Consider the following 25,896-nt stretch of genomic DNA (forward strand, 5'->3'; position numbering starts at 1 on the left):
GTCCGCTAATCTAGTGGCAATAATTTTGGAAAGGATTTTGACATCCAGGTTTAGGAGTGAAATAGGTCTATATGAGCCTGGTTCTTGGGGGTCTTTACCTTTCTTGGCTAGCAGTTTGATAATGGCTTGGTTACCCGTGGGTAGGTATGAGCCCCCAGACCATATATGTTGATAGACTTCGTGGAGTGTGGGTTCTAAGATTGATTGTAAGGACTTGTAGAATTCACCCGTGAATCCATCAGGGCCTGGGGCTTTAGAGGGAGCTAGGTTTTTGATAGCAGTGGAGATTTCATGGAGGGAGATAGGTGCATTTAGAGCATCTAATTGTGAAGGAGAGACTTGAGAGAGGGTTACCTTTTCAAGAAAAGAGTATGCTGTCAATGCATTTATGGGGTCTGATGCGTAAAGGGAGGAATAGTATTGTAGCATGGCTTCATTTATGTCTTTTTGAGTGGTTTTGATGTTACCCAATGAGTCTCGGAGAGATGTGATATAGGTCGGACGATAGGGTCCCCTACCTAAATTGGCCAGGAGTTTACCTGCCTTATTGCCGAATTTGTGGAGGTTAGCATCCATGTAAGCTTTTTTTGTTCGTTCCAGGGTTTCGGCCCAAGTCTCAAAGGATTGCTTTGCTGACTGCCATGCCTTCCTATTATCAATGGAGTTGTTTATGTGTAGTGATCGTTGGGCTAGGTGCAGTCGGGAGCTGGCTAGTTTGTAGTTTTTGAGTGTATTTCTCTTAAAAGATGCAGCATAAGAGATTACACGGCCTCCGAGAAAGGCTTTGCCTGCTTCCCAAAATAGATTGGGGTTGTCAGAGTGTCCAGCATTGGTCGAGGTGTATTCTGACCAGGCATTTTCCATGTATTGTCGGAAGTCAGAGTTATTGTGGAAGTAAGATGGGAAACGCCATATTTTAGGATTCAGGTGTAGTTCAGGGTTGTCAATCGTAATCGAGATCGGTGCGTGGTCAGATATGGCAATGTCGTGAATGTCCGCGTCGGATATCAGTTGGAAAAGGTCGTCTGAGCAGAAGAGATAGTCAATTCTGGTGAAAACGTTATGGGGGTTGGAATAAAAAGTAAATTCTCTGTCAGCTGGGTGCTGGAGTCGCCAAATGTCGTGTAAATGGAGAGACTCCATCGTGGATGCTAGAAGAGTTTGTGTATCGTGGTCTGGGGGGAGATATGGGCATTTAGGAGTGGATCTGTCATCTATCAGGTGAGTTGTGGAGTTGAAGTCTCCGCCAAGTATATGCGGGAGAGTCGGGTCACTAAGGAGCCATGTTGAAAGTTCACAAAAAAACTGCTTTGTGGGGTTATTGGGCGCGTAAATGTTGGAGGCTATCATATCTTTGGTTCCTAATTTAATGTGGGCTGAGATAAGGCGTCCCAGTGAATCTGATTTTACAGATAGGACCTTACATGGGAGGTTTTTGTGTATGAGTATCAAGATTCCTGCTTTGCGTCCATTAGAATCTGAGCTTAGAACCGTGCTTACCCATAATTTTTTCATGCGGTGGAAATCTGAGGCAGAAAGGTGGGTTTCTTGGAGCAGGGCAATGTCGGTTTTAAGTCTTTTAAGGTGACGGAGGATTTTCATTCTCTTATTAGGGGAACGAAGCCCTTTAACATTCCAGGAGACCAGTTTCATATAGGGGGGGTCACTGGGGGGGGGGGGTATGTGCAGATATTACATGATCTTCATAGGTTAATATGTGGTGGTGTGATGTGAGAATAGGCAGGATTATGGAGGAGTTTAGGCTGTCTAAACGAGTTTGTACAACCACTGGAGGCGTATGTATCATAAGATGGGGGTGCCCAATATAGGGAGGGGTTTAGAAGGAGGGGGTTAAAAAAAACAAAACAATAAAACATATTCAATAAACTTCGCTTTTTTCCGTATGGAGTCCCCGTGTAGGCCAGCTCCCATCGCAAGACCCAGTGACTGCTGTACTTAAACCCATAATTGAGGGGGTGATGTGTACTGGCAGCTTGGGCTGTGCATATTAAAGGAGGAGTGGGTTACACAGGAGAGCCAGGGGAGAAAATCAATACCTGAGGTATAACAAAAACCAAGTTAACAAGTTAACAATATGTATAACATTAGAATACTTCTTGGCCTACCAGTAGCTGATTTGCCTGGGGAGGAAGAGAGAGCAAACTTGAGGGAAAAATTTAACTTTTTTTTTTTTTGAAAGAGACATCTCGTTGAAAGTTGAACCATCATGGCTGTTAGAGGCGAGGCGGTGAGAGAAACAGTTTGAGACCGTGAGAGTGATCTTCAACGGGGTGTGGAGTGATGATGGTCCGGTGCAGAGGCTCTAAACCATTTTGGAGAGTCTTTGCGTGGGTTCCTTTGGTCTAGAGCACGGTTGACAGGAGCCGCTCTAGGAGAAGGGCTGAGGTTGGGGCCCGAGCGTAGTGATCGTAGGAAGGCCTCGGCCTCGTTTGGGTCATAAAAGGAGAGGTGGTCGCCATTCGGGGCTTTGAGTCGGAGGGTAGCTGGGAACGCCAAAGTAAATTTGATTTGTTGATGATGGAGCTCCGAGCAAACCTGTTGAAAGGCTTTCCTCTTCTTGGATACCTCAATAGAGTAATCCGCGAAAATCAGGATTTTCATTCCGTCGATCTGAAGAGATTTAGATTGCCTGAATTTCTGCAGGATAAAAGCTTTGTCTGAGTAATTGAGGAACTTGGCGATTATGGGACGGGGTGATTTGCGATCTGAGTTGAAGGTTCCCATGCGGTGTGCACATTCTACTGTGCAGGGGCCTGGAAGGCCTAGTGCTTCGGGAATGCATCTGGCGCTAGGGATGAGCTTCGTGTTCGAGTCGAACCCATGTTCGATCGTTCGCCGAATTGCGAACGTTATGGGCCGTTCGCGCTAAATTCGTGTGGCGCGTCACGGCCCATAATTCACTGCGGCATCGCAGTGCATTGCTGGCTGATGATTGGCCAAGCATGCACTATGACCCGCATGCTTGGCCAATCACAGCGCCGTCAGTAGAGATGGCTCAGGGGATTTAGTACACACCCCACACTATATAAGGCCGCCTGCACGGCGGCCCTGTGTAGTGTGTGTTCCGGTGTGCTGAGAGATAGAGAGAGAGAGAGACAGTGTCATTTGATTTGAGTTAGATAGATTAGGCAGAACAGTCAGTCAGTTAGCTGCACTTACAGTGTATTGTGTATATATATGCATCCCAGGTGTTGCATATATATATATATACACTGTATTCAGTTTAGCTAGATCCGTTCCTGTTATCTTCTATCTAGACTATTTACATTTAATGCAGTGCGTCCTGCTCACAGTGTTCAGCTAGATCCGTTCCTGCTATTTACATTTAGTGCAGTGCGTCCTGCTCACAGTGTTCAGCTAGATCCGTTCCTGTTATCTTCTAGACTATTTACATTTAGTGCAGTGCGTCCTGCTCACAGTGTTCAGCTAGATCCGTTCCTGCAATTTACATTTAGTGCAGTGCGTCCTGCTCACAGTGTTCAGCTAGATCCGTTCCTGCTATTTACATTTAGTGCAGTGCGTCCTGCTCACAGTGTTCAGCTAGATCCGTTCCTGCTATTTACATTTAGTGCAGTGCGTCCTGCTCACAGTGTTCAGCTAGATCCGTTCCTGCTATTTACATTTAGTGCAGTGCGTCCTGCTCACAGTGTTCAGCTAGATCCGTTCCTGTTATCTTCTAGACTATTTACATTTAGTGCAGTGCGTCCTGCTCACAGTGTTCAGCTAGATCCGTTCCTGTTATCTTCTAGACTATTTACATTTAGTGCAGTGCGTCCTGCTCACAGTGTTCAGCTAGATCCGTTCCTGTTATCTTCTAGACTATTTACATTTAGTGCAGTGCGTCCTGCTCACAGTGTTCAGCTAGATCCGTTCCTGTTATCTTCTAGACTATTTACATTTAGTGCAGTGCGTCCTGCTCACAGTGTTCAGCTAGATCCGTTCCTGTTAAATTCCTACTGACAGGCAGGCTTGTCTGGTTACAGTATATAAAGCTACCTGAAGAAAATTACAGGTGTTCTATTTGATCCTATTAGTACCACGGTCAGGCAGCTAGACTATTTACATTTAGTACAGTGCGTCCTGCTCACAGTGTTCAGCTAGATCCGTTCCTGTTATCTTCCTACTGACAGGCAGGCTTGTCTGGTTACAGTATATAAAGCTACCTGAAGAAAATTACAGGTGTTCTATTTGATCCTATTAGTACCACGGTCAGGCAGCTAGACTATTTACATTTAGTACAGTGCGTCCTGCTCACAGTGTACAGCTAGATCCGTTCCTGTTATCTTTCTACTGACAGGCAGGCTTGTCTGGTTACAGTATATAAAGCTACCTGAAGAAAATTACAGGTGTTCTATTTGATCCTATTAGTACCACGGTCAGGCAGCTAGACTATTTACATTTAGTACAGTGCGTCCTGCTCACAGTGTTCAGCTAGATCCGTTCCTGTTATCTTCCTACTGACAGGCAGGCTTGTCTGGTTACAGTATATAAAGCTACCTGAAGAAAATTACAGGTGTTCTATTTGATCCTATTAGTACCACGGTCAGGCAGCTAGACTATTTACATTTAGTACAGTGCGTCCTGCTCACAGTGTTCAGCTAGATCCGTTCCTGTTATCTTCCTACTGACAGGCAGGCTTGTCTGGTTACAGTATATAAAGCTACTTGAAGAAAATTACAGGTGTTCTATCCCAGCTTAGTGCAGCTACAGGCCATTAGTATGTCTGGAAGGCCAAGAAGGAGAGGCAGACAGTCACAAGCCAATAAGAGAGGGCAAGCAGGCTCTGTGTCTAGTGCTGGTCGTGGAGACGGTGCATCCTCATCAGCACGTGGCCATGGGACACGCTTGGCCTTTTTTTCGGCAGCTGGCCGCGTTGAGCCGCAACATGCGGAAGACTTGGTCGAGTGGATGACCAAGCCGTCCTCATCCTCCTCATCCTCTCTCACCCATGCCCAGGGTGCTTTGTCTGGCAAAGCAGCGGCCTCTTCCCTCAGCTCAATGTCATCAGTGACTCCTTCCCTAGCTCCACCATGTCCTCATGAGGATTCCCTCGAACTGTTTGACCACAGTGTTGGGTACATGCTCCAGGAGGATGCCCAGCGTTTGGAAGGCTCTGATGACGATACTGAGCTCGATGAAGGCAGTAACATGAGCGCGGACAGAGGGGGTGCCCAAGAAGGACAGCAATCTGGCAGTCATGCTCCCCCTGCTGCAGCATACTGCCAGGTTTGCTCCAGTGATGAGGAGGGAGGGGATGATGAGGTCACTGACTCAACGTGGGTGCCTGATAGGAGAGAGGAGGAGGAGGAGGAGGAGGAGGAGGAGGAGGAGGCGGCAGCACATCACCAACGAGGCAGGATGCCCTCCAGGGGCCAGCCTAAGGGCAGCACATTGACTGCATCACACCCCAAAGCTCCACATGTGCAGGGCGCTGCAGTCTCTGCGCGTTATTCAAAAAGTTCTTTGGTGTGGGCCTTTTTTGAGACGAGTGCATCAGATCGCACCGCTGCTATTTGCAACATATGTCTCAAGCGTATCTCGCGTGGCCAAAACATCTCCCGCTTGGGTACCACATGCTTGACCAGACATATGTTGACCTGCCATGCAGTTCGTTGGCAAGCGTATCTAAAAGACCCACACCAAAGAACAAAGAGGATCTCTCCTTGCTCCTCATCAGCTGAGATTTCCAACCCCACTAGACCTTCAGTCCTCTCTGAGACCTGCAGTGAGAGGAATGAAGGTGTAGAATTAGGTGTGTCACAGCCAAGTACTTGTGGGCAATCTGCTTTTGGTACACCGACGTCAGATTGTACCAGGCAAATTTCCCTGCCCCAGCTGCTGCACCGCCGAAAGAAGTTTGCTCCCAGCCATCCACATGCCCAGCGGTTGAATGCTAGCTTGGCAAAATTGCTAGCACTTCAACTGCTGCCTTTTCAGTTGGTAGACTCTGCCCCCTTCCGTGAGTTTGTGGAATGTGCGGTTCCTCAGTGGCAGGTACCCAAACGCCACTTTTTCTCACGGAAGGCGATTCCGGCTCTCTACCGGCATGTGGAAGGCAATGTCCATGCCTCGCTGGACAGGGCGGTCAGCGGTAAGGTGCATATTACCGCTGACTCATGGTCCAGCAGGCATGGACAGGGACGTTACCTAAGTTTCACGGCGCATTGGGTGACTCTGCTGGCAGCTGGGAAGGATGCAGGACAAGGTGCAGTAGTGTTGGAGGTTGTTCCGCCACCACGCCTCCAAAATGCTGATTGTGACACACCTCTCTCCTCCACCCCCTCCTCTTCTTCTTCCTCCATGGCCTCTTCCTCGGAACCAGCGGTGCTCCGTAGGCGTTCAAGGGGCTACGCAAGTACGCAGGCCAAAAGATGCCATGCGGTGCTTGAGCTGGTGTGCTTGGGGGACAGGAGCCACACTGGGGCAGAGGTTCTGTCAGCTCTGCAGGGGCAGGTTCAGAGGTGGTTGACGCCACGCCAACTTAAGGCAGGAATGGTGGTTTGCGACAATGGCACCAACCTCCTCTCTGCCCTCCGACAGGGACAAATGACCCATGTGCCCTGTTTGGCTCACGTCCTTAACTTGGTGGTGCAGCGGTTCTTGGGCAGGTACCCGGGCTTACAGGATGTCCTGAGGCAGGCCAGGAAAGTCTGTGTGCATTTCCGCCGGTCATATAATGCCAGTGCTCGGCTGACGGACCTCCAAAAGGAGTTTAACCTGCCCAAGAACCGCCTAATCTGTGACATGCCCACCAGGTGGAACTCAACGTTGGCCATGCTGCAGCGGCTGCACACGCAGCAGAGGGCCATCAATGAGTACCTGTGCGACTATGGCACCAGGACAGGGTCAGGGGAGCTTGGTTTTTTTTCCCCACGCCAGTGGGCCATGATCAGGGATGCATGCACTGTCCTGTCACCATTCGAGGAGGCCACAAGGATGGTGAGCAGTGACAGTGCATGCATCAGTGACACTGTCCCCCTTGTCCACCTGTTGGAGCACACGCTGCGTGGAATAATGGACAGGGCACTTGAGGCAGAACAGAGGCAGGAAGAGGAGGACTTCCTTAGCTCTCAAGGCCCCCTTTATCCAGACAGTGTTCCTGCGTGCCCGCCGATCACACAGGAAGAGGACGAGGAGGAAGAGGAGGAGGAGGAAGATTGTGTCAGTATGGAGGTGGAGCCTGGCACTCAGCATCAGCAGCAGTCTTTAAGGGATCAGTCCCAAGAAACACATGGACTTGTACGTGGCTGGGAGGAGGTGGCTGCGGACCATGTCGTTCTTAGTGACCCAGAGGACTCCGGACCAAATGCCTCAGCAAACCTACGCTGCATGGCCTCCCTGATCCTGCAAAGCCTGCGTAAGGATCCTCGTATTCGTGGTATCAAGGAGAAGGACCAATACTGGCTGGCAACCCTCCTTGATCCACGTTACAAGGGTAAGGTTGCGGACCTTATCTTGCCATCGCAGAGGGAGCAGAGGATGAAACATCTTCGGGAGGCCTTGCAGAAAGGTCTGTGCAACGCGTTCCCAGAGACTGGGAGGTTACAAACTCCTGTTTCTGGACAACGTGTTGCTGAGGCTTCGGTCAGTCAAAGAAGGAGCGGTGGAGAAGGTGGCCGTCTGACCGATGCGTTCAGACAATTTTTTGGTCCGCAGCCCCAAGGTATGATCGGTTCCAGCAACCATCGCCAGCGTCTGTTTTACATGGTGCAGGAATACCTAGGGGCAAGATCAGACTTGGACACCTTTCCCACCGAAAATCCTCTGGGTTACTGGGTCTTGAGGATGGATCACTGGCCAGAGCTTGCACAGTATGCAATTGAGCTACTGGCCTGTCCTGCATCCAGCGTTCTTTCGGAACGCACATTCAGTGCTGCTGGAGGCGTGGTAACCGATCACAGGGTGCGTCTGTCCACCGACTCGGTCGATCGGCTGACCTTCATAAAAATGAATGAGTCTTGGATCACCACCAGCTACCAAGCACCTGATGCTGATGTAACCGAATAATTTTTTTTGAAATCTCAGATCCCTTCAAAGACTGCCTATGCTGATGCTGAGTGACTATCCCTGAGTAATTATCCTCTTCCTCCTCAATCATCACGCTGATAGCTTGTAAGAACATTTTTGGTTCTGGGCGCCACCACCAGTGCCTAAGGCACAATTTTTCAGCCCCTGTTTAACAGGGGCGTGTAATTACAATTTTTGATGTAATACTTTGCAGCAGGGCTCGTTCCTGCATTCCAACTAGAGTGTCTGTGAGGGGTTGCAGTGTTGTGGCACCAGCACCAGTGCCTAGGGCCCAATTTTTCTGCCCCTGTCTAACAGGGGCGTGTAATTACAATTTTTGATGCAATACTTTGCAGCAGGGCTCGTTCCTGCGTTCCAACTAGAGTGTCTGTGAGGGGTTGCAGTGTTGTGGCACCAGCACCAGTGCCTAAGGCCCAATTTTTCTGCCCCTGTCTAACAGGGGCGTGTAATTACAATTTTTGATGCAATACTTTGCAGCAGGGCTCGTTCCTGCGTTCCAACTAGAGTGTCTGTGAGGGGTTGCAGTGTTGTGGCACCAGCACCAGTGCCTAAGGCCCAATTTTTCTGCCCCTGTCTAACAGGGGCGTGTAATTACAATTTTTGATGCAATACTTTGCAGCAGGGCTCGTTCCTGCGTTCCAACTAGAGTGTCTGTGAGGGGTTGCAGTGTTGTGGCACCAGCACCAGTGCCTAAGGCCCAATTTTTCTGCCCCTGTCTAACAGGGGCGTGTAATTACAATTTTTGAAGCAATAATTTGCAGCAGGGCTCGTTCCTGCGTTCCAACTAGAGTGTCTGTGAGGGGTTGCAGTGTTGTGGCACCAGCACCAGTGCCTAAGGCCTAATTTTTCAGCTCCTGTTCAACAGGGGCATGTAATTACAATTCTTGATCTAATATTTCACAGCAGGGCCCTGTGAGGGCTTACAGTGTTGTGGCCACAGCAACACCTAAGGCCCAAATTTCTGCTGAGTATATAGGGCAGGACCCTACTTTCAAACATCTAACTTACAAACGACTCCTACTTGCAAACGGAAGGAGACAACAGGAAGTGAGATGAAATCTACCCCTAGGAAGGGAAATTCTCTCCTGTAAGAGTTAATATGGGAAAACAATTTCTCCTTTCCACTGATGCTTTCCAATCCTTGTTCCACAAAAAAACCCAAATTTTCAAAAAACATTTTTCATTGGGACAAAAAAGTGAGGTGAAATCTTCTGAAGAGGAGGAAAGACAGCAAAACAAATGTCACAGGGGTGATAACCCTTCCCTATGTTTTCCAAAAAGCTTAGAAAAGATTTTTTGGCTGGAGCTAAACACGTTAAAAATGTTCAAAATTACAAACAGATTCTACTTAACAACAAACCTACAGTCCCTGTCTTGTTTGCACCGCCTGTATACTGCTGTTCAGAGTATATAGGGCCTGGTGGCCCCACACCTTTCCTTATTTTAATTTGGGTGCGGGGTTCCCCTTAATATCCATACAAGACCCAAAGGGCCTGGTAATGGACTGGGGGGTACCCATGCCGTTTGTCTCACTGATTTTCATCCATATTGCCATGACCCGACATGACATTAAACCCGCAAGCAGTTTTAAATGAGATTTTTTCCTTTAAAAATGACATTTGGTGCAGGGACTGTTCTAAACATGGGAAACATGCGTCACTTTACAGGCATACTATAGACACCCCCCAGGTACGATATTTAAAGGAATATTTCACTTTTTTTTTTTTACTTTAAGCATCATTAAAATCACTGCTCCCGAAAAAACGGCCGTTTTTAAAAGTTTTTTTTGCATTGATACATGTCCCCTGGGGTAGGACCCGGGTCCCCAAACCCTTTTTAGGACAATACCATGCAAATTAGCCTTTAAAATGAGCACTTTTGATTTCGAACGTTCGAGTCCCATAGACGTCAATGGGGTTCTAACGTTCGTGCGAACTTTCGGTCCGTTCGCGGGTTCTGGTGCGAACCGAACCGGGGGGTGTTCGGCTCATCCCTATCTGGCGCATAAGTCTGTGAGAGCTGAAGGCTGCAGCGATTCCGGAATACACCCACAAATCGCAGATTGCTCCTTCTGGATCTATTTTCCAAATCGTCCAATTTCTCAAGAATGTATTTGTTAGTTTTGTCTTGGGCCTGCTCTGTGGATTGTGAGTGGTATAATTCTTCCTCAATGTTAGCTATGCGGTGCTCAGCTTCATTCAGCCTGGAGGCATGTTCCCCTAACTGGGCCTGAAGCTGCTGCATGCCTGCGCTGACAGCCTTCTCCACAGAGGCTGTTATCATTGGGGAAAGAAGAGCTGCCACAGCCTGTGCAATCATCTCTGTGCTGGATGTGCCTGTGTGTTGATCTGATGTGTCATCAGGTAGGGAGGGGGCCGCAGCACCGCTTACCTCCATGGCAAGCTCAGTTTCTGTGAGAGGCTTCGTGTAGGCCGAAGCCAGGGCCTCGATTTGCGGCTGTGCCGTCCGCGCCATCGCGGGCCAGTTTTTTCGATGAACCGGTCCATCTCGTGACCGGGGAGAGAGTGGAGCAAGTGCCGGTGCAGTTGGCGGGTGTGTAGGCTTTATATGCCGTTTTTTTTGAGTCGAGCTGCGGGAGCTGATGTGGAGAGCAGCTACTCCATGCGGCGCCGGAACCGGAAGTCAGAATAATTTATTTTAAGATTGGATATATATCCGTAGTGGGAAAACTCATGCATGAGAGAGGGAATGGAAATATGAGGTTCAGTCAAAAAGAATAGAAGATCATCCGCATACGCAGCAACCTTAAATTCCTTCTCGGACATCTGAAAACCCTTAATGGAATTGGTGAGTATCCACTTTTATACAAAAATTTCTTATTATTAAATTATCTCTGGTAATGCACTAGGTGTGCGTGCCTTCCATTTCTGTTTTTCTTGTAGTTCCTTTCTGAATACTTCATCTGAGGAAGTCAGCATCCACCTAGTTTTGGGATACCATATATACCTTTCACACCACCATTTTATCTGACATCTGTTACTCCTCAGGTTTTCTTCTAAGATTGCCCTGTATTTGGCTCTATCCATCTTCCCATCAACTCTGACCAGCTTCCCTGTCCCTGCTGAAGAAAAACATCCCCACAACATGATGCTGCCACCACCATATTTTACGGTTGAGATGGTGTGTTCAGGTTGATGTGCAGTGTTAGTTTTCCGCCACACATAGCATTTTGCTTTTAGGCCAAAAAGTGAAATTTTTGTCTTATCTGACCAGAGCACCTTCTTACATGTTTGCTGTGTCCCCCACATGGTGTCTCACAAACTGCAAACAGGGCTTCTTATGGCTTTCTTTCAACAATGGCTTTCTTCTTGCCACTCTTCCATAAAAGCCAGATTTGTGGAGTGCACAACTAATAGTTGTCCTGTGCACAGATTCTCCCACCTGAGCTGTGGATCTCTGCAGCTCCTCCAGAGTTACCATGGGGCTTTTGGCTTCTTCTCTGATTAATGCTCTCCTTGCCTGGCCTGTCAGTTTAGGTGGATGGCCATGTCTTGTTAGGTTTTCAGTTGTGCCATACTCTTTCCATTTTCAGATTGTAGCCGTACCCTTGTGGGGCCGCTGAGTGTAGTAGTTCCACCTGTCACCCTGCCCCAGCCTGGCATTCACTTCCAGTCACTCTCCAGACAATGAACAGTCCATCAGCTTTGTTTTTGTTATTTTATTGAGGGATTAAAATTGGATGGGGTAAAGGGGTTATGGAATGCCCAGAATCAAAAGTATTAAATGATTTATTGGAACCTCTATTCAAATCCTCTAAAGCTCCAGACTTTTCCAGCACAATGCTTATTTGTAGACTGCTACTTTCTCTCCTGTGCAACACTTGGTTCCTGGCACAGCTAGCACATGGTTAGGCCAAACTCTGAATTAAGCCCAAGTTGAAGGATTCACCATTTTGCCACAGGCCCCTTTGATGAAGCAATCAATAGCAATAGAAACAGAAGTCTTTAGTGGTAGCTGTACTGAGGTGGACTACTGATCCCAGTCAGTCCTGTGCATGCTCTGCCAGCTCTCCTGGCTTCAGCAGCCCGACTTCAATGCCAGTAACATCACAGTCTCTCCCACTGGCTCTACATCCATCTCAGACTCTCAGTCCACTCCGGCATGCCTCTCCTAGCTCTCCCGACTGTACTTTTCACTCACCGACACCCGGCGGATCCCTCCTGAAGACTTGCCCAGCAGTGTACCCCACTGTCCTCTACTGCTCCTGATCAGGACACCCCTTGGTTTGTGTGGCATTCCTTCACAGCTCTGAGCCCCTGGCCCAAGGTCACCTCCCCCCAGGCAGGGGGGCTCCCTCCATGGACCCGACAGCCTAACACTCCATCTCTCAGTTCTTCCACCCGAACAACTCCTCCCTAGCTAGGCTGACCCAAGGTATTTACGTAGGCCTGCCCCCTGCCAATCCTAGTTGGTGATGGCTCCACCTCTCTTCCCTCCTCTGCTTCCAGAATCTTCTCGAAGCCAGAGGGAGGTAACCAAGAAGGGACATTGCCTGTGTAATGGAAATTTGTAAGCTCTGTATATAATTGTATTCTATTTTGTATGTATTGCACACTGCCCTCACTGTGCACACAGCACTAATAATGTTTTCAGTACATGTTTACATTCTTTGGAGCCCTGATTAGAATTAGCCTGCCTATGTAACGCCCCTTGTTACCATAAACGTACAATTGTAATATTAATGTGATACCTACGTAATCATGTGTATAAAAACCTTCAATTGTGTCATAATAAAGCAGAACAGTTATTTGGAAAGATGCTGAGTGTATCTTTTGTGTCTGTTCCCTACTGCAGTAGTTATTAATTTGGAACCACTAATCAATATGAGGATAGGAGTTGCCCATCATCAATTTAACCAAGTCAGCATGGCGAGCTTCGACTAGGAGGGGTTTCCAGGTGAGTATCCGAAACTAGGAACTTGAGACGATCCGGGAATTTCTGATAATCAGCCAGCTGAGGTAAGCCTTTTGCTTACATTTGAGTTATCAGAATTCCTTCATCGGTAAGGCATTTTCGGGACAAAGGGTACCTATTTTACTCCCCTTATTCGAACTGTATTGATTGGTGGTTATATGTTATGTTGTCCCTGTCTATTGTCCATCGGAGTGTTATAGATAAGAAAGGGAAGAATAGTGCTGTTCACAGGTATATGTAGTACATCTGCTAGATAAATTAGTTTAGAGGCAAGAGGGTATAGGCACATGTAGAGAAGACTGGCCAGTCATTATGGGCATTGAATTAAGTAAGGGAATGAAGGGTAAGAGACCCTCAAAAATGCCCAGCGCAAGAGGAGTGCTATATATAAACCGAAGGCGCAGTTCTGCCTATACTGAGCCCCTAGATAAATGGTTAAAGTGGACAGGGATCCACAATGGGTAACTTGGTTACCAAGGTCCACAGGGACTAAGAATCATGCCGAGTAAACAGCTAGAGAAACAGCTATCTATGCGAGCAGGATGGATCAAGGGTGACAATAACACTAGACAGAAAGGGACATTTTCATGTTAAGTTGTGGGATGAATTTGGGATCAGGCACTACAACTAGTAAAGTCAGAAACAGAGAAATGAGAATTAAAACTGAATACTTTATATGTTGTCAAAGAGGGAAGATGAGATGAGCACTCTGGCTGCCCGTCTGATCATAGAAGCTAGATATAAAGGATATCTGAACAAAATAAAAGAAAGTGAGAGAAAGATATTATTATATTATACGCATGTGTAGTGTACAAATGGGAAAAAGTAAGCGATTTCAGAGAGATATATTCGTGTATGTGTGAATGCTGGGAGCTTTAGTTCTATCCCTTGTGTGCGTCATATACGCAAATGTGACCCCCTACTTTGTGCTCTCATGAAAAAATGTGGCTGGGACGAGAGGTGAGTGATAAGCTGGAAGGACACCATGCCAATTCCAGTTTTTTAGACAAAACATTTATAACAAAATGTGCCGGGTTAACGAATCTAATGGTAAACAATGTGATCACAATTATTTTTTTAATCTGTTTTCCAGACATGGTAAAATGAAGGTTACATTTAACCGTGTATTACACAAATTGAATATCCTTTGAAAGTGGAAACAGTGCATTTAAAAAAGGGAAGTTAAGTAAAATTAAGTAATAATGAGTATTAATTTCTAATATGAGTTTAACAATTTTATTAATAATATAGATATATTGAAACTGGTTTAGACAACCTTTGGTTGGAAATGAAATCCAGGTCATTGGGGAAATTTGTAAAAATGGGATTAGTTTAGATTAAGATAACAATTTTGTAATTTTACATTTATACAATAAGCCCTTATTGAGAGAAAAAAGATTAAGGTGAGGTTGTTATTTGGAATAAAGCTGCCATAATATTTAACAAAGCCAAGATGGATGGGATACATAAGAAGTTTTTCTACAAAAATTAAATTTTAAAGGGGTTGTAAAGGTAATTTTTTTATTTTTTAAAAATAACAAACATGTTATACTTACCTTCACTGTGCAGCTCGTTCTGCACAGAGTGGCCCCGAACCTGCTTTTCTGGGGTCCCTCGGCGGCTGTTTCAGCTCCTCCCCGCAAGAACTAATCACCTCAATGCGGCTATAGCCGCTCGCTGTATCACTCGGCCCCGCCCCCCAGCGCGCCGCGTCATTGGATGTGATTGACAGCAGCGTGAGCCAATGGCTGCGCTGCTTCCAATCCATCCACTGTAGCCAATCAGCGGCCAGGCTGAGCAGCGGAATGGATGTCGGGAACGAGCAGCCAACTTTCGATGGGTCAGGTAAGTAAAACGGGGGGGCTGGGGGCGGCGGTATTGTCAGTAGTTTTTTCACCTTAATGCATAGAATGCATTAAGGTGAAAAAATTTTTACCTTTACAGCCCCTTTAAGGTTCTTGATAATAACTTGATGTGCGGTCCATGATGTGAGAGTAATAATAAATAAAATTTAAATATAACAGACCCATCACATCAAGTTCACACACCCTGTTAGGATAGATGCCACCTGCAGCCAGTTGTTTTATAGTTTTTGATGCTTTCTGGTCCATCATACAGATTGTTGGTCCTTTTGTTTTTATTTATTTTTATTTTTGAAATCCAAAGCAGAATGTGTGGATCGTGAAATGATGTGCCCCTTTTCCTTGTAAGTACAGTGGTATAAGCAGAAGAATATTTTGGATTTATGGACATCTCTCCATGACCGCAGGGTGTTGTTATCATTTATTATAATATTGCCAGGAAAAAGTTGTCTTTTGAAACATGAAACTGGAGTTCTTACACAAACAGCGTAATAGAAAACAAGCCATTGTAATATATTTATGCAAGCTGTACCCACTATTGAAGGGTTCATCCCGATATATCAGAGCTGCAGCTTTATGCAAAGGTGCTATTAGACAAAGTTAGACATTATTTTGGTCAAATATTTAATTTTTAATGGTCCCATATTCTGCGCAGCAAATATACAGCTAACTAAATGTTTGTCTAATGAAAGGTTTAAAATATGAGTTTGTTTATGTACAAATCTAACAATGAAAAATGTGTACATTTGAATCCAGCCACCTTATTACCTCTATTGGAAGAGGCTGGAGACAAAGGAAGCCACATGTGTTAAATTGATGACGTAGGAATCAGCTGCTGTGAGCCCAGTGCGGGACACACTCCCTGAAGACCCAGATATTACATTTTTTGTAGATTTGAATATGCAGTTTATCACCCAGAAGGATACTCTGTATTCAAAGTCATTGGATCCTTTTTCCCCAGCTCAAGAAGCAGAGCTCAATGTTTTAGCAAAGCCTGTGAGCTATAAAAAGAATGTATATTTATATAGATAGTGGAGATATAGAGAGCTTTTGGTTCCTTTTGAAGGTTTGTTTTTACTTCGGCAGGTAAACCAATCAAGCATGCCAAGTTAATTTGATTGGCTGTTTTCAGCCTTCCAGGTTCTTGCTGAGGTAGCCATATTAACTTTCACACATGGAAGAAGACCAGATGACTAAGGATGCTGCATTTACAGCCCCGGACACTTGATGGGTCTGTGCAACTCACAGATTCCACCCTAGTTCTGGCCCAGTATAGCTGGGATTAATAATTCAACTTTAAGGACCCCAGAACGAGAAGAACAAGTGGTCCACAGGGGGCAACTTCTTATGGAACAGGACTTTGGAAAAGGTGATCATTTATGTCTGCCAGCCACTCTTTTCCCTCCAGCTTGACACATGGACTGTGTCATCAGTTACAAGCAGTTATGGCTGCCTTAGTAAATGAGCATGGGATAGAGCCAGGGTTCACCACAGCTGTTTTTATAACATACCACTTCTTGTTTTACCTGTTACCAAAGGTGTTACCAAAAACTGAACATCCCTTCCAGAGATTAAAAAAAGATATATCCAGATGTCCAAGTCAGGATCTTACGAGTATGCATTTTGTCTGTATGGACATGTTTTTTGGATGTCCAGTGGCAAATGCTACTGCAAAGGCCACAGTAAAAAGTGTTATCAGAAGTAGTTTGTAAATATAGAGTGCTGAAAGTACAGAGAGTAACAGAGGAAATCATTTTTATAGGAGAGTCCTTACTAGAAATTTTGAGGTTTTATTTTTACACCCCCTACTGTCTACAATGTAGTGGACAAAGTAAAGTAAGAAACTAGAAAACTTTTGCCTGAATGTTTTCTTATATTTTATCAAGCCCCTAAGGGGGATGTTGGACTCTCTCCCTATGGGCTTTGGTTTGGGAGTGTGTTACTCACTTTCTTATATATTTTGTCTCAGCAGCTGAAGTCCTCCATTCGGATCTCACAGAGAATGTTGCTGATCTTTTAAGGTTTTTGACAAACTCATTTATGTGTTTTCTCCCCAATTCCAGATCCTAAAAGTTTGGAAGGATCTAAAACTAAAGCCAGGTGACTTGTGGATTGCTAAGAGACATTTTTATATAAGGAAATGTTTGGAGACTCAATGCAGCATCTATTTTATGTACAGTTTTTGCAAAACTTGAACATAAAATAACTTGAAGGAAAAGTCACCTGGATCCACACCAGACAGACACTGTAAAAATGACTAAATTAAAGAAATCTCTGTGTTTGATTTGTTTCCCTCTTGTGATCACAGTATAGGGTATTGGCTGCCACTCAGTCACCGAATTAAATTCAAGATACTAACTATAACTTACAAAGCCATCCACAACTTGGCCCCTAGCTACATCTCTAACCTAGTCACAAAATACCAACCTAATCGTTCTCTTCGCTCCTCCCAAGACCTCCTGCTCTCAAACTCCCTTGTCACCTCATCCCATGCTCGCCTTCAGGACTTCTCCAGAGCCTCCCCCATCCTCTGGAATGCTCTACCCCAATCCGTCCGTTTTTCTCCTACTTTATCCACTTTCAGACGATCCCTGAAAACTCATCTCTTCAGAGAAGCCTATCTGACCCCCACCTAACAACTGTACATTTATCTTCTCAATCAGCACATCACCCACAGTTATTACCTCTTGTATCTCTTGACCTCCCCTCTTAGATTGTAAGCTCTAAGGAGCAGGGCCCTCTGATTCCTACTGTATCAAATTGTATTGTACTTGTACTGTCTACCCTCAAGTTGTAAAGCGCTACGTAAACTGTTGGCGCTATATAAATACTGTATAATAATAATAATAGGGTACTTTTTGATTCAATTACTTTAATTGTAAGGGATATATATATATTTGAAAAGTAGTTTAGCCATGTTGAAGTCATATTTGTCTTTTGTACGTCTTCCATTTTAGGTAGAATTGTCTGTGTTTACATATGCTGATAAGTCAGCATGCCCACAATTCAGCTAGAAGGCCATTCTGGCCACAGGAGTGTATAGCCAGTACTCTGTAAATATGTCTTATCAATCATTTGTTTTTCACAATGAAAAGTCATTTTATAATGAAAAAGTTGCTCAGCTATTATTTTCTCCACAATGGAGTTTTTGCCTCTTTGGCCAGGACTACCTCCACCTAAGCGTGTGAAGGTTCCAGGTTAAAGGTGATAGCAGGTATGGTTAGTGATCAAAATATTGATAAAAAGAGGGGAGACTGTAATGGAAATTTGTACGTTCTGTATATAATTGTATTGTATTTTGTATGTATTGCACACTGCCCTCACTGTGCACACAGCACTAATAATGTTTTCAGTACATGTTTACATTCTTTGGAGCCCTAAATTGGAATTAGCCTGCCTATGTAAAGCCCCTTGTTACCATAAATGTACAACTGTAATATTAATGTGATACCTACGTAATCATGTGTATAAAAACCTTCAATTGTGTCATAATAAAGCAGAACAGTTATTTGGAAAGATGCTGAGCGTATCTTTTGTGTCTGTTCCCTACTGCAGTAGTTATTATTAATTTGGAGCCACTAATCAATATGAGGATAGGAGTTGCCTATAATCAATTTAACTAAGTCACCTGTGAGTCACCAGCCTACACTAAACCACTCCTCAGCTCCCAGATCAAAACCAACAGGCCTAGCTGTTAGCTAGGCCTGCCTAAATTTACCTGCACTGGCCAAAAATCTGACTCTAGCACATACCTAAGGTAGAGGGTGCTACAAGATGATGGATTGAACAGTGCTCCGTGAGATATTCAAAGCTTGGGATATTAGTTTATAACTTAACTCTGCTTTAAACTTCTCCACAACTTTATCCCTGACCTGTCTGGTGTGTTCCTTGGTCTTCATGATGCTGTTTGTTCACTAAGGTTCTCTAACAAACCTCTGAGGGCTTCACAGAACAGCTGTATTTATACTGAGATGAAATTACACACAGGTGGATTCTATTTACTAATTAGGTGACTTCTGAAGGCAATTGGTTCCACTAGATTTTAGTTAGGAGTATCAGAGCAAAGGGGGCTGAATACAAATGCACGCCACACTTTTCAGATATTTGTAAAAAATTCTGAAAAGTATTTGTAATTTTCCTTCCACTTCACAATTATGTGCCACTTTGTGTTGGTCTATCACATAAAATCTCAATAAAATACATTTATGTTTTTGGTTGTAACATGATGACAAAATGTGGAAAATTTCAAAGGGTATGAATACTTTATCAAGGCACTGTAGGTATCACGTGTGTGCAAACACCAGCAAACAACTCTATTCCAATATAAGATTACATTATGATCTCCAAATGTGGAGAAACACTTTACCTTCCTGGACTCTCAGCTAGCTATATAATGGCAAATGGACATTTAGAAGGGAGTATAAAGGAAAGTCTAGTTGGTATAACTGCATTGCATGTTGTTGCGGGGAATTTGCGGCGATTCCCCATTGACTTGAATGTGTATCTACAAGTTGGCTCAACTTTGCCACAGGCGTGCAACAAAGCATGGCAGCCGTGACATGTAAACATCCCTGTAAGATGCCTATTGCAGCTTAAGTGTGTGTGTATGTGTGTGTGTGTGTGTGTGTGTGTGGGGAGGCAGCTGATGGGTGGCAGGAACACAGCCCAGCTGTGCATACTGTATTCCCCCAAGTCTGCAAGTTTAGACTGCAATTCTAAATGAGGCTGTAAGTTAGTAAATCAACTGTGACAGGAGGGCAGGAAAAACGACAGGTTGTGTCCCGGATGGGAGATATATTTGTCCCATGTTCAGGGCCAGTTCCCACCATGAATCACACAGGAATGCACTGTTTGTTCCTATGCGATTCACATGCGATCTGAGTGCAGTGCAGCTAATTCGTTTGAATGGGCTGGAATCAGGCCAGACCGCATGCACTACTTTACAAAACGCACAGCAACTGGATCGCATGGTACTACTGTACCATGCGATCCGGTGCAGGCAAATGCACATTATTTGCGATGTCATTAAGTTAACATTGACACTTGCTGCAGATAGCAACTGCAGTGCATTTTGAATGCAGTGTGGGAGACGTGCACAGAACGTGAGTTTCCCGCACCGCATTCTGACGTGAACTGGCCCTCAAGCAATATACGGACAATTTTTTTCTTTTTGTGCTGTGTAGTGAGCTTGCTTGGCTTGCTGAGGGGTTAACGAGCCCAGCTAAAGCAGGTCTGAGTAAATTGAGCTCTATTTGCCCTGGTTCACACTGATTCGAATCTGAAGTGATTTAGATGAGTTCCAAAAAGTCTGGATTCGCATGTCATCTGAAATAACATTGTGTTCAATGACACTCGTTCACATCTATGTGTTGTGATTGCAATGCAGCTAGAAAAAAAGGTTCTTGCGCATCTTTACTGCGGTGCAGTGAGATTTTTCATCTCCATAGACATCAATGGAAACCGCAGTGAAATCTTGTGATCACATGTGTGCGAAAACAGCTGGTACTATTGGCCTGAAAAAAAAATGCAGCTGCGCCTAATCCCATCTGAAATCACATTAACCACTTGCATTGCAATTGCACTGTCTTATGCATAAATCGCACCACAAAATTGCACTGTGCTCTGAAAATTAGCACAAATCTCCATGTAAATCGAACCCATTCGCACCGCATCAGTGTGAACCCAGCCTAAAACTCCCAGTCTGCTTAGGAAAGATGCTCCATACAGCTGTCATATATTCTAGCTTTTTCCCAGCCCATCTTAGGGAAACAGTGGCAGGAGGAGCTTCTAGTCCTCTGTTACTGGTCTGTTTAAAATAAAAAAAAACATCAGCCTTTGGGATACATAGTAAAAAAAATTATCATATCAATAAACTGTTTTAAATTGCCATATGAATACCTGTATAACACGCACAGGCGTATAACACGCACATTCATTTTAAGAGGGAAGTTTCAGGAAAAAAACTTACATTTTAAATAAGGAACGTTGAAGCAAAATAAGGGTCAGTGCCCATTTGCAGCCTCACCATTGCCATCAATGCAGCCTGATCAATGCCCATCTGCAGCCTCACAAGTGCCATCAATGCAGCCTCATCAGTCCCCATCAATGCAGCAGCCTCGCCACTGCCATCAATGCAGCAGCCATTGCCTTCAATGCAGCAGGCTCACCATTGCCCCCAATGCAGCAGCCTCAACATTGCCATCAGTGCAGCAGCCTGATCGATGCCCATCTGCAGCCTAGAGGGGACAGCGAGGGGGGCGGGACGAGCGCCGCCAGATTACATACAGTGAGAATCTCCTATGATAGACAAAACAGTGGTCCAATGGCAGCCCAGGTGACGGGATTTCCTATTACAGGGGCCGCCGAGTAAACAGCAGATTCTCACTGTATGTAATCTGACGGCGCTCGTCCCGCCCCCCTCCTTGTCCCCTCAGAGGCAGCTAAAATTGAAGTATTGGCGTATAACACGCACACACTATTTGCACCCCATTTTCAAGGTGAAAAAGTGAGTGTTATACACCAATAAATACAGTATATATTTGAAATAAAAAATACGAATATAAAATTCTCCCTTGCAAAACACTAATAGATAATTCACAGTAGCGCAAAACATAAATATAATCAAATCAGTGCACCATATATCTAAAAAAATTCAATAAAATGTGTAAAATTGCATAATATTAAATGAGTCCTTTAAGTAAAAGAGTCCAAATATAAAGTGCTGAACATCCGTGTGGAATCCTATTAAAGGATAATAACTGCACCACAAATCCACCACCAGGGGGCTTCATGCGATCCCTTGTCCCTTAAGCCTCGGTTTCTACTATTGCAACCCCAAAGTCGCACGATTTTGACGCAATTTTTTGCCGCGATTTTACTGCGATTTTTTGACACGACTTGAAGCAATGCCTGTGTAGTCTTGAGGTCTATGGACCTCAAGTTGCATCAAAGTGGGACCAAAGTAGTGCAGGGACTACTTTGAAGTCGCTGCGATTTGAAGTCGCACAGATATGAACGGTACTCATTGGAAATCATGGGGTACGACTTGTCATGCGACTTTTCAGTCCCAAGTCGCATGAAAAGTTGCACTAGTGGAAACCGAGCCTTAGAGTGAATAATATTATGCAATTTGATGCTTTTTTTAATGGAATTTTTTTAGATATATGTTGCACTGATTTGATTATATTTGTTTCACGCTACTGTGAATTATCTATTAGTGTTTTGCAATTTATTTTTGTGTCTTTTCATTGATATATTTGAAATGAAATCTTTATAATTTTTTGCAATAACATGATGTGGGAGGATTTCTGCCAGCCATAGCCCTTCCAGCCTGTGTCTTAGAATAGCCGTGCATCAATTCTATTGTGATCCATTTTGGGTCTTTCTAGCTGCTAAGATGCATTATTTTTGCATGTGAGTTGACTGCTTATTGTTACATGCTCTAAAATTTCCTTAAGCCCCGTTCACATTGGCGCGATTTAACATTTCAAATGGCATGCCAAATCGCAGCCTATTGCCAGCAACGGCGCTGTCCCAATAGGTGTGTTGCCAATTTTGTGTCATCGCATTGATTTCCAAAAGTAGTTCCTACGCTACTTTTGGTGACTTCGGGAGCGATTTTATTAGACATCTGTGCATGAACCCGCACAGATGTCTTTCAAATCGCCCCCGAACTCGCACTAAAATGTGGGTTTCAAATTATGCGATTTCAAACCCGTGTTCAGTGTGAACGAGGGCTAAAACGGACCTTTTAACAAGGTTTGTAAATTCAATCTTATGCCTTTTGTGTTTTTCCTTTATATTTCCATCACTAAAATACATCCGAGCGAGTTTACTGAAGTCTTATCCCCCAAAGTACAGCAAATACAGTATATTAAAATATAACATGGTGAAAAACAAAGAAAACTTTTACTTACTTTTAAGACAGATGTCTAAGGCCATAGTGACAGAGCACAGGAGACAGACAAATGTCTTCAGCAACATTTCCTCTACGATTTCTTTCTAGCTGTGGTTCACCTGCGAGGTTTCATCCCCTATGTTCTTCTGTATCTTGTTTTCAGTATATATAACATAACATGCCACCCCTACTCCTAAAGCCCACCTACTTAAAGACCTCAGATGTCTCTTTTTTTCCTCTTCTTTAAGTCAGTCCTAGTGAGTGCGAATATACAAAATTATAAGCAAAAAAGATACAAATTAAACCTGGAACTTTGCAAACCTAGATTTTCAAAGCATTTTTTAGCTGGTCTGACACATTTTCTTTTCTATTTTAATGATTATTTACCTCTCTTTTTGAGCTCTTTTTTGAACTCAGTTCAATTAATGTATGGTGAAAAATGACTCATTTTTTCTTATGTATTGAACTCAGTCATTTACAAATGAGTAGGCTAGAGCTACATGGGTGATTTTACTCTCATGCTTTAAATAAACTATATTACCAAAAGTGTTGGGACGCCTGCCTTTAAACGCACATGGACTTTAACCACTTGCCTATCGGGTACTTACACCCCCTTCTTGCCCAACCAATTTTTCAGCTTTCAGCGCTGTCGCACTTTGAATGACAATTGCGCGGTCGTACTACACTGTACCCAAACAAATGTTTTATCATTTTCTTCATACAAATAGAGCTTTCTTTTGGTGGTATTTAATCATAGCTGGGTTTTTTATTTTTTACAAAAAAAAGACCAAAAATTTTGAAAAAAAAATATTTTGGACTTTTTTTCTGTCAGTAAATTTTGTAACTAAGTAATGATGAGGCAGCACTGATGGGCACTGATAGGCTGAACTGGTGGGCATTGATGAAGTGGCACTTATGGGCACTGATGAGGCAGCACTTATGGGCACTGATTAGGTGGCACTGATGAGGCATTAATGAGCACCGATAGGCGGCACTGATGGGCACTGTTAGGTGGCACTGATGGGCACTAATAGGCAGCACTGGTGGGCACAGATAGGCGGCACTGGTGGGCACTGGTGGTCACTGATAGGTGGCACTGGTGGGCACTAATAGGCGGCACAGATAGGCGGTACTGATAGGCACTGATGGGCATTGATGGGTGGCACTGATGGTCGATACTGATGGGCATTACTGATGGGCATTGATTGACAGCATTTATGGGCAGCACTGATAGGCGGCACTGATTGCCAGCACTGACTGACATCGCTAATGGTCACTGATTGGTGGCACTTGTGGGCAGTGGTGGGCACCGATTGCTGCCACTGGTGGGCACTGATAGCTGGCATTGGTGGGCAACGGTGGGCACTGATTTGTGACACTATTTTGCAATATTGTAATGGTGGGCACTGATTGCTGCCACTGGTGGGCACTTATAGCTGGCATTGGTGGGCAATGGTGGGCACTGATTTGTGACACTATTTTGCAATATTGTAATCAGGGCACTGATGATCAGTGCCCTGATTACATTCCTAGATGTACCCCTGCGTGGAGATGCCACTGATCAGCTCTCCTCACCACACACTCTGTCAGTGTAAAGCGAGGAGAGCCGATTACCGGTACTTCCTTGTTTACATGTGACCGGCTGTGATTGGACACAGCCGATCACATGGTTAAAGAGCCAGGGACACGGCTCTTTACAGAGATCGGGGTCGCGCCGTGTCCTAGCAATGCGGTGTATTGTGGGACACCGTCATATGACGTCGTCCCAGAATGAAAGCTGCACTGCCCCGCTGTCATTTGATGGTGGGCAGGCGGCAAGCAGTTAATGGCATCCCAGTCTTAGTCCGTAGGGTTCAATATTTAATTTGCCCACTCTTTGCAGCTATAACAGCTTCAACTCTTTTGGGAAGGCAGTCCACAAGGTTTAGGAGTGTGTCTATGAAAATGTTTGACCATTCTTCCAGAAGCGCATTTGTGATGTCAGGCACTGATGTTGAACGAGAAGGCCTGGCTCACAATCTCTGCTCGAATTTATCCCAAAGGGGTTCTATTGGGTTGGGGTCAGGACTCTGTGCAGGGCAGTCAAGTTCTTCCACCCCAAACTCGCTCATCTATGTCTTTATAGACCTTGCTTTGTGCTCTGCATTCAGTGTAGAATATATATACAGTGCAGGCAGTGTAGTGGTGGGCAGGGCACTGATAGCTGGCATTGGTGGGCAATGGTGGGCACTGATTTGTGACACTATTTTGCAATATTGTAATCAGGGCACTGATGATCATTGCCCTGATTACATTCCTAGATGTCCCCCTGCGTGGAGATGCCACTGATCAGCTCTCCTCGCCATACACTCTGTCAGTGTGAGGCGAGGAGAGCCGATTACAGGTACTTCCTTGTTTACATGTGACCGGCTGTGATTGGACACAGCCGATCACATGGTTAAAGCCCGAAGGGCCTGGTATAGAGTGGGGGGGGGGGACCCACACTGATTTTTTCCTTGATTTTTATCTATATTGCCGGGGTCCGGCAATACATTACAGCCGCAATCATTTATAAATGACATTTTCTCCTATTACCTTCCAGGACGGCACACTTGAGAGATGAGGGCTCCTCCCTACAGGAAACACAATCAAATGACAGCTTGTTATAAGTCCCCACCCTTTCCCTTTATTCCCAGTATTGATTGTGTTTCTCCTGAACACAGAAGCATGTTTGTTTTGTTTAACCACTTTAGCCCCAGAAGAATTTGCCCCTTTCTGACCAGGAAATTTTTTGCGATACGGCACTGCATCGCTTTAACTGACAATTGCGCTGTTGTGCGGCGCTGTACCCATACAAAATTTATTTATTTTTTATATTTTTATAGCACTGATTGCTGTATAAATGTCAATGAGCCCAAAAATGTGTCAAAAATGTCCGATGTGTCCGCCATAATGTCGCAGTCACAATAAAAATCGCTGATCGCCACCATTACTAGTAAAAAAAAAAAAATTAATAAAAATGCCATAAAACTATCCCCTATTTTGTAAACGCTATAACTTTTGCGCAAACCAATTAATAATCGCTCATTGCTATTTTTTTTTTACCAAAAATATGTAGAAGAATACATATCGGCCTAAACTGAGGAAAAAAAATGTTTTTTTTATTATTTTTTG

General features: G+C 44.6%; 1 protein-coding gene across 1 annotated transcript in view; it reads right to left on the reverse strand.

Moving 5' to 3' along the window:
- LOC141113243 (uncharacterized) overlaps window positions 1-22,888 on the reverse strand; it is a 79,077-nt gene extending 56,189 nt beyond the window's left edge. Inside the window, exon 1 of the mRNA XM_073606248.1 lies at window positions 22,763-22,888. Coding sequence (XP_073462349.1) covers window positions 22,763-22,829 — 67 coding nt within the window. The 5' untranslated portion in view covers window positions 22,830-22,888. The remainder of the gene's footprint in view (window positions 1-22,762) is intronic.
- Window positions 22,889-25,896: the final 3,008 nt, after the last annotated feature.

The sequence above is a fragment of the Aquarana catesbeiana genome, linkage group LG12, assembly GCF_042186555.1.
Source record: "Aquarana catesbeiana isolate 2022-GZ linkage group LG12, ASM4218655v1, whole genome shotgun sequence".
In the NCBI taxonomy this organism is placed as follows: Eukaryota; Metazoa; Chordata; class Amphibia; order Anura; family Ranidae; genus Aquarana; species Aquarana catesbeiana.